The sequence below is a fragment of the Lipophrys pholis genome (assembly GCF_963383615.2).
Source record: "Lipophrys pholis genome assembly, chromosome: 17".
Classification (NCBI taxonomy): domain Eukaryota; kingdom Metazoa; phylum Chordata; class Actinopteri; order Blenniiformes; family Blenniidae; genus Lipophrys; species Lipophrys pholis.
Window position 1 is genome coordinate 17836804 of NC_137643.1, and position 9954 is coordinate 17846757.

The window sequence follows — 9954 nt, forward strand, 5'->3', positions numbered from 1 at the left end:
GTCTGTTATCGTACCTTAGAAGCTAGAGTTGGACTGTCCAAAGGTAACTTTAACGGTAATCTGCCAAAAAAAAAAAACGCCTCCAAAGCTCATCAATTGACACTTTATGTTTTGTTTGTTTCATCTAAACAAAACCCAAATCAAAAAAATGGCACTTTTTGTCTTTTTATGCCCGTTTATGTCATCCAACTTTCAACATTAAAGCACCTTTATCCAAAAAAAGAAAAAAGGTATAGAACTCCTTTGTGATTGCCCTGGGGGAAATGGGTGACTTCAGTACATCGGCTTCAAAATGTGACTCTCGCTGCATTAATGTAGTGATAAAACCGCACTTATGTAAGGTTTCCACTGTTGATCACATGAGAAATCACACACTAATCCTCTATATTTAAAAAAAAAAAAAAGAAGAAGCATTATCTGCCATTAGATTGGCACCAGAAGCTGTGAGGTGAGGGGATATGGGGCTTTAAAAATGAACCATGATGACCGGACGACTGTTTAATCTCCACTTACCTCACTTTTTTTTTTTTTTCTCCACTGTACCAGGTGGCTGTGCTCTGAAAACCACAGAAAATTGAACAGGTAAATTCATGCAACCGTTCAGGTAAAGTCCAAAATGTTGGTGATTCTAGCAAACATGTGAAATCAATCATAAAATAAATCACTATAAATGTTTTAAATTAAAGTCTAGAATGTCCCATTGAGTTTGAATTTCAGGTTTTGTGCAAACTGCGGTTATCCACAGCAGCAAGGCTGAATTAGAATTTACAGGGAAGCCAGTAAGTGAACTCTGATTAATGTTTTAGTTCATTTCCCTCCAATTACGGAATGGATGTGTCCATACAAGTCTTCTCCTCCACCTTCCTTTTAAAACAGGTACTTGTTCTTCTAATATATCATTAAAGGAAACTATATAATTTTATACGGTGTAATAATGATAAAAAAAAACTACCCACATGTAACCCACTATTACACAGTAATTATGCACCTGTCAAGCCATATCAAGCCTTCACAGTGATCTAAACTGCTCTTCAGTAATGTTTATTAACTGTCCTCTGGATATAACGTGACGTTTCTGGTCCTGGATGTGTTCATAATATAATATATCTCATGGTATTTCATCATTGTTGTCATATAAATATCCTGTATATGACAATCATTGCTCTATTCTTTGCTCTCTTTTTTTTTTACAGCAAAATAACCTGATTGATGGTGTATTCCACCACTCATTGTGTGTGGAGTGTGCATATTCTCCATGGGCCTGTAGGTTTCCACCGACAGTCCAAAAACACGAGTCAGAGATTAATTGTTGACTCAGAATTGGTTAGATTGTGGGTGTGTGTGAGTGCGTTATCCAGTCTGAACCAACAGTTAAGTCGGATTTGCTGCAGGTGGATCGATGGCTTGACGTTTTGTCAAATCAAACTGAAAAAAAGTTGTCGGAGGCTGATGGATCACTACAAATGGATCAGATCTGAATAATCTATAGGCATTTAAAACTGTGGAATTTTGACCCTGTTGTACCTGAGAGGTGAACCGGAAGCAGGGGCGTTCGCAGTCCTCTGGCTCAGCTCTGCCCTACTTCTTCTGAGAGTCAGGTGGCAGCATTGAGTCACATCTCCAGGTCCATAAATCAGGCGCTTCTTTTGTCTGTTCAGTGCACAATGCACTCCTCAAATCATCACCAATCTGTGAGGTGTGTGTGTGTGTGTGTGTGTGTGAAACCGTTCATCTTCCCAGTCTAATCCTCATCTGCACCATTACATCAGAGTTTAACAGAAGACCTCAAAGTAAACAGTCACACTTTAGCAACTGTTGATATGAAGCTATTTGATGGCAGAGCGCTGCCACTTCACACCTGGCAACGTACATTTGCTGATATGTGTGTTTAAATTCCTCCAAGGACCTAATCGACCTATAATCCAATGCACATTGTGGAAATTTCTCTCGGTGTCCAAGAGTTTTAATGTGCAGAATTTGCTCGGTATGCACATATTTTCATTTGGATCTAATTCCAACTGTTCTCTGCTCACGCGCCCTCGAGGCCGCCTGAGCCTCTCGAGAGGCCAGAGGAGCTCGAGTCTTGTGCCATGCAAGTGCAGCTTTGAGAAACACTCACCATTAGCAGCCTTAAGACCCCCCACAATCCCCTCTCTTTCTCCCTCTCTTTCTCTCTCAAGCCCCCTCCTGTCTTTGGGCCTGTGAACGTCAAAGATTCAAGGATGCCACACAGTGACACACACACACACACACATGCACACACACTCCCTCCCTCCACTCCCTCTCCCATCCACCACCCCCTGAGCTGCCGACCCCATACTGGCTGCTGGCCTTTCCTTCCGTCTGATCCATATTTCAGAGGCGGCAGTGGTGGCACCGAGGGGGTATAATCCAACATTAAAGCGAGGAGGCCCGGGCTGAAAGCACAGGCGCAGGTTCACAAGGTCCTGGAAATCTTCAATTTCAATTTCCGCAGCGTTTGCGATGGCTTCCAAGGAGCTGGCGCAAGGACACCAGTTTTGGCGAGAGAGCGGATTTCATTTTCAGGGCAAAAGTTGTTTTTTTGTTGTTTGTCATGTTTGAAAAGAAAGAGCTGACACTGCAGGGTTTAGTTGGAGAGGAACAAACTAGATGGAAGGGTCAATTACAAATGAATATGTGCATTCATATAAATATAAAATCTCAATACTTCTAAGGATTCAATTTGATTTTACTGGTAATAAAATGCAAATGTTTTAAAATAAAAAGGGAAACGACCACTATATTAAGAATTAACTGTTTGTCCTTTGCCTGAATGTGTTTAAATTATCGTCTTTGTACCTTTTAATTCCCTGATTTCCTGGAACACCTCATAATAAAATACAGGTTTGGGAAAAGTCTTGAATAATAAATGACTATAATGACATTTATTTAGTTCCCAAAAAATATATTCTTTAAAGACAAATTCATATCCTGTATTTACAATTTTCAAAGTTTCCATTCACAACAGAATAGGGGGGGGGGGAGAGAACAAAAACATAAGACAAAAAAAGAGGAATACAAGCAAATCTGTGACCAAAAAAAACATCCATCTCTTTTTGCATGTAGAAGCTAAACAGTAATACTATAACCAGGTGGCCCAGTCACAAAAAATAGCCTTCGTTAAACTGTTCTCCGTTAAATAAAATTATTCCTTTCTCTTTTCATTTTGCTCCATCTTTTCATAATGTTGTCGTCAGAGCGCGCTGTGATGCTGTGCCATGGTGAGGTCTGAGGAAAGAGAAGAAAACAGTGATCAGGGAATAATAAATAACACCTGTGTGTATTTCTATAGAAACTTTAGATTTCAATATTATAGCAGCAATATTTCAATACCCTTCATATTGTTTCTAAGTGCAGGCATGTTTCAAACATAAAGTCATTTAAATATTTTTTCTAGCCTTAAAAAAAAACATACAAACAAAAAAACAAAAAACAACGTTAAACACTTTTTATGCAAATTAAAAATCACTTTAGGTAAATTGTTTCATGTCCTTTCACGCTCCACCTCATGCCTGACGCTGCCATCAGCGCTTTCTTTGACATACATTAGCCTCATTCACTGAGGGTGGGCGTGAATAAACTGCGGCAGATTATTTAAATGACAGAGGTGGCGATAACTCATTGTTTGGGGGGGGGGGGGTCGGGGGGGTATGTGGGGGTGATGGGGGGGGGGAGAGGGTGGAAGGATAATGCTGCCTGACGAGGCGTTAAAGTGGAGAGACTAAATCACATGATTGATGCGCCTGGGTCTGCCTCCCTGCCCAGTCAGGTGTAGCAGTGTTTACCTCTCTGCCTTAAGGTTCATTTAGCGGGAGACATGTGGGGAGAAGCTGATAGTGTCATAACGTCCAAATTGATTTCAGACGCGTGAGGTTACCTGTCAGTGATCAGCTGAAACGGAGACTTCAGGGAGCCAGGCCTGTGGTCCCTCTCCTCATCTAAAGATAAGGCCAGATGAAGAACAAATTAAATTCAGAGATATATATGTATATTTTAATCCTTATCAAATTATGTTATTCTCTACGTGATTGTCTTTTCTCTGTGACTGAGGAAAATTCCAGTCAGAAAAAAAATGTATAGGAGTAAAGACTGAGTCGGAGTCCGTACCATCTCTTTTTGGGCTGAAGCTTCCTGTTGACTCTACGTCGCTGTCATCCTCCGTTCCAGAAGTCCCTGTGCCAGCCGCGGCCGCGGGCCGTGCGTCACGACGCACAGCAGGCACCGCGCCGTGGAGAGGCAGGTGTCCAGCCGGCGCCCCTCCGAGCAGCGATCTCATGTTCAAAAGAGAGTTGGCGTTCAGAAAAGCCGCGTTGGCCCAGTTATGCAGCTTCCCAATCTGGCACGTGTATATTCCATGACCCGGGAGCAAGGCCGGGTGTCCGGCGGAGGCCAAAGCCGCGTGGTGCGCATGGGCCGCGGGGGGAGATTTGTGAGAACTGTCGGGGGCCGTGGCGGTCTCAGCCAAAGACCAGATTTTGGGTTTGCTTTGAGGTGGTCTCTGGCAATCCTGTCTGCCGGGTGAAAGGTCCACTGCGAGTTTCCCTCCGGGCGATTTATTGGGAGAAACACCCGCCTCCACTCCTCTCAGGCCCTCCACAGAAAGCGTCCTGCTGCTCTCCGAGCTCATCGGCTCCGAGGCCTGCTCCGCGGCCGACAGGCCCGCCTCTCCGTCGCCTCTCCCGGAGCTCTGCTGCTCCCCACCTCGCTGATCCTCGGGCCTCTCGATGTCCACCGTTTCCAAATCGATCTCCTCCTCTTCGTCTTCGTCGTCGCTGCCGTTCTTGCCGTGTTCGTCCTCGTTGTCGCTGCTGAAGATGCGTCCGTCTCTGTCCTCCGCGCTGCGGCCCCAAGTCACCTTGTTCTCCTTCTTCAGGCGTCTGCGGGCATTTGCGAACCACGTCGACACCTATAAAGAACAATTTATTTCACAAATTAATATGTTTAGATTTTAATATCACAAATATAAAAGCATGAAGCAGAAATATAAACAAATACACACAGGTTATATTATTACTCAGTGCGTCTCCATTCTATATTTAGAAGATTAAGATTAAAATCTAGGATAAATCTATTTCACTTGAAAGTTTGGGTTTTGTGAAACAGGAAGCGACAGGACAATCACAACAAGCAGCCCAATGTAACAAGTGGTGTCATTAAAACATGCACAGTCGCAGATTTTCAAGCGTTGGCCAGATCATGAATGGATATCATTTATAATCCTCATTGAAAAAATTGTGAACAACAAAAGGAGTGTGTGAGCACGAATTGTGCAACCAGACATTTCCTCATTATGGGGGCCCAAAATGAGCCGCACTGGGCTTGACTGTCTTTCTTTTTTATTTACTTAAAACAATTAAAAAAAAACTTCTCCACAAAGTGACTTGACGCACTGCCCACCTGTGTGAGCGTCATCCTCGTGATGATAGCCAGCATGATTTTCTCTCCTTTGGTGGGGTAGGGGTTCTTCTGGTGTTCCTGCAGCCAGGCCTTCAGGGTGCTGGTGGTCTCCCTGGTGGCCGTCTTGGCCCTCGACGGGTCCCCGTACGGGTACTGTCCGTACGGGTAGAAGCCCTGTGCGGTGTGAACGGGCAGGGACGCAGGGTGGGACCCCGGGCTGTCTTTCAGCTCGTACTGGGAGCCCTGCAAAAGTTCAAGAAGTAAAGAGGTGACAACTTGTTGAGCGAAGGAAAAAGTAAGGTTTTTTTCTCTCTCTCTCTCTCTCTCTCTCACAAAACAAAACAAAAAAACGAATGAAACTCGTGAGCTTAGTGAACATTTACCCATCTTTAAAGTTTTAATAAGATTAAAGGGATTATAAATGTGACACCATAATGTGACAATATATTAAACGATTAATTGATAACCTTTATTTTCTTAATAGAAACAGCCATTTCAAACAACTTTTTAATACCTGTTGTTTTATTTATCATTTTGGACTGAACGTAGTTTTTCTTGACATCATTAATCTGTCATAGATTAGTGACAGGAATTATACAGTTCCTGTATAATTAAAATAAAGTGTAAATAAGCAGAATTGTTGCTTCAGATTAATACACAATTGAAACAAAATGTCACTATTAATCCGAAACTGTAATTTTAATCTTAAAGCTCTCAAACATTGACTTTAAAAAAATATAATCATAATAAATTCTAATCAACGGTAATTTTAGCCGTTCAGTGATTTATAATTAGAAAATATGAAACAACCAAAGCAGGTCTGGCTATGGAATTAAAGCATCTATATAAAGGTGTAAACAACATGAGGCAGGACCATAATTCACTCCTGACTTGCAGTAACGGTGGCAGAGTTGGATCATGGTCACCTGTGAGGAATAAGTGTGAACTCTCACCATCTGGGAGATGAGGGCGAGGTCTGTGGCTCCGCTGTACGGCAGAAAGGCACTGTAGTTGTGAGCCGCCCACGGGTTCCCGTACATCCCCAGCATAGAGCCGACGGCCGCGGCGGTGGCAGAGGAGCTCACGCCGCCCTCCGCGCCTCCCTCCCGGGCAGAGGCGGGCCGCTCGCTCCCGTACACCTCGTGGGAGGCGCTGAGGAACTGGGGGTACCCCAGCTGAGGGAAAGACATGTCCGGAGACCGAGCGAGCGGCGCAGGTAAGATCTCCCCCAAAGTCAAGCGCAAGAACGAGGAGGCAGGAGAAGAAGAAGGAAAAAAAAGGAGAAAGTAGGAATCCCCCACAAAAATAAAGAAGAGGAAAAAGATGCTGATGAAGAGGGGGGGCTGGCTGAGGGGGTGAAAAAAAAAAAAAAAAAAAAAGCAGAAGATACCCCTTTCTGGAAAGTGTCAAGCCTCCTTCCACTTCCCCGTCGCAGCCGCAGTTTGGCACCTCGAGTGCGGAGTGATGCGCGCGTCTGGCCGCAGGAGCTCGTGGATGTGGAGCTGACTGACTGATTGGCAGCCTACTTAAGCACCAAGCTCCTCCTATGCCCGGGGCATGCGATTAGTGCATTGGTTAGCCTAGGTCGTGTGTGTCTCCGCGTGTGTGTGAGTGTGTTGATGTGTGTGATTCAATTTCAACAGTCTTTACTGTGTCTACAAAAAAGGAAACTGTGTGTGTGTGTGTGTGTGTGTGTGTCCGTGTACGGTAAGTATGACGTTATTTAACTGAAGACACCACCTCTTTCTGTGTGTGTGTGTGTGTGTGTGTGTGTGTGTGTGTGTGTGTGTGTGTGTGTGTGTGTGTGTGTGTGTGTGTGTGTGTGTGTGTGTGTGATAACACGGACAATAGGCTAATAATAATAATACTAATAACAATAATAATAAAAATGTTTTAGGTGTGATTCACTGGGTGGACAAGGTCCATTAGGAATGTCGGTGGAAGTCAGAGGAGCCTCTTTCTCCCCCTTTAGAGCCAAAATAAAGGAGGCAGAAGGTAATGACAGAGATCCTAATGGATAAGAGATGGCAGAGATATGGAGCTGCACAGGAGCTGTGGAGTGGAACATGACAGATGTGCCCTGAGAAGAATAGAGTACTGTACTCCTTATGGTCCCCCCTATCAGTTCATGATGTTTTAGAGGGGGGCAGGGGGGGTAAAAGTTTCTACTTAAAGATATGGCATGCGAGATATAAGGTCATGTTTTCATGTGTAGGGGAACTGTATTAAAAAAAAAAAAAAAAGGATCTTAACATATGGGAAGCTCAGACTGATGTTTCCTCAATTATCAAGAAGCTACTGCTCTCTTCCTTCAATCTGCCGTTTTGAACACACACACACACACACACACACACACACACACACACACACACACACACACACACACACACACACACACACACACACACACACACACACACACACACACACACACACATCATCATCTCACGCACTCCTGTCACACACACTTGGGTAGCGCTAATGAGGTTGAGCACCCTGCACCCCTGCTCAGCGGCCCTGTGGCCCTCCTGGGTTCCCTCTGAGGTTAGCTGTGTAATTACTCCATCCCCATAAATACAGATTCATCATTTCACACTCTGAGCCCCTGATGAGCTTGGCTGAGCTGAGAGGGAGAGAGGAAGAGAAAGAGGGAGAGAGGAGGAGAAAGAGAGAGAGGAGGAGAGAAGGGGGGAGAGGAGGAGGAGGGGGGGGTCTAATGATTTAATTACAGTGCTTAAAGCCCACTCTAGCTAAGTGATGGTCCTCTCTGTCTGTATCCCCCCCCCCCCCCCCCCCCCCCCCCCCGTTCTCTTCCCTCCTCGGCGCTGGCACCTAGAGGGCTTTACTCATGAATCTCAAAGCTGTTTTCCTAAACACATATTATGACGAGCCCCGCCGCCGCCGCTGCTGCCACCACTGCTGCTGCTGCAGCATGTGTGTGTGAGAAACAGAGAGAGAGAGAGTGAGAGAGAGAGAGAGAGAGAGAGAGAGAGAGGGAGAGAGAGAGGATGCTTAATCTCCATGGCATTTTAAATGGCATTCATGGAGAGCGGCTCTATCCATTGCCAAGGTAAATGGAGCCAGGGGACTCTCCATTTCAGCTCGATAAAAGAGCAATGTTAAAGACCCTCACCATTTCCCCCCTCTCCCTCTGACTCTCTCTCACTCACTGACTCCATTCCTCTCTCTCACTCGCTCTCTCTCTCTATCTTCTCCCTCTGTCTCGTTTCTCACTTAAAATTAATGTTTTTCTCATGACAGGGGAGGGAAACGAGACATATCCACCATCTAATAGGATAATATAGCCTCATTCACCACCATCACCACCACCGCCACCTCTCTCTCTCTCTCTCTCTCTCTCTCTCTCTCTCTCTCTCTCTCTCCCTCCCTCTCTCTCTCTCTCTCTCTCTCTCTCTCTCTCTCTCTCTTCCTCAATGCCTTTGTAGCTGCCTGATTTCCATAGTGTCTCTGTGGAGAGGCAGTTAATGAATTCCTCTGAGCTGGAGAAAGGGGGAGAATGGTTTGGCGGTTTAGAGAGAGAAAGAGGCAGGGATAGGGGGAGGAAGGCTTTGAGCTATGCCATTCAACTTCACAGCCTCGGACTGCTTGTGCATTCACGGCGTGCGTTTGTGTGTGCTGTGCGCGCGCGTGTGCGTGCGCGTGTGTGTGTGTGTGTCTTTTAACATGAACCTGCTAAGACTACCAAATATTTAGACTGGCCTCAGACCTCTTTTTATGGCGACGGTGGATTGAGGGATCTCAGGAGGCAGCTTGACTCTATTTGAATCCCATTCCCTGCTATTAGCTGGGCCCAGACAAAGGAATAACTTACTGCAGGAAACATTCGAATAAAGTCCTGCAATCCACTCACACTGCCCAATTTCCTCCGGGGTAATGTGTGGTGAGGTAAGCGAAGACAACCCACAACATCATAAAAAGCTGGGTTTTCGGGAATTTACTCACACTTCATCAACGAAGAGCGCGTCAATCAACTGATGTTTCAATGACTGACTTGTTTCCCGTCTTTTACTGGGATCAAGCTTTGAATTTGAACGTTGAAGTAAGAGAGTGTCTAAATGTCTTCGTTGCACAGCGGAGCAGCAACGCCGCAGCAAAGAATGTTGACAGCTATTGTTTTTGATAACTCCACGAGGGTTTGACAACTGGTCGGTGCCAATCGAAGGTCTGGAAATGAGGAGGCTAAAGTGACTTGGATGATTGATAATCACTCTGGATTTACTTCACGCAAAGTCAGAAATATGTGAATCTGCTAAACCTGATCCCAAAGCCTCAGTGAAAAATGTACTTGATACTTAGTTTAGGGTGGACGGCAAGAAAGACGGGAGTTTTCTTCATCAAATTAAGCAAGATCAGTGTCTTTTTTTAAAGTCTAAAAACAAATGAACATATCAGTGGTTGAACCAAGCACTTGCAGTCGACCTTTCTTTTTACAGCCGATGTCACTTCCTTGGTAAAAAACAAGTTGTAGCGTCACATTTGATCGGATCAGAAAACAGTATGGACGTGTGAAATAAA

At 44.9% G+C, this 9954-nt stretch overlaps 1 protein-coding gene across 1 annotated transcript; it reads right to left on the bottom strand.

The window, feature by feature from the left end:
- Positions 1-2892: 2892 nt before the first annotated feature.
- irx1b (iroquois homeobox 1b) lies at positions 2893-6919 on the bottom strand. The gene is made up of 5 exons (XM_080485054.1): positions 6372-6919; positions 5419-5661; positions 4129-4927; positions 3899-3959; positions 2893-3249 (listed from the first exon to the last, which is right to left on the bottom strand). The coding sequence occupies exons 1-5, from the start codon at positions 6606-6608 to the stop codon at positions 3201-3203; spliced, it is 1389 nt and encodes a 462-aa protein (XP_080341180.1). The 5' UTR covers positions 6609-6919; the 3' UTR covers positions 2893-3200.
- Between the last annotated feature and the right edge of the window lie 3035 nt (positions 6920-9954).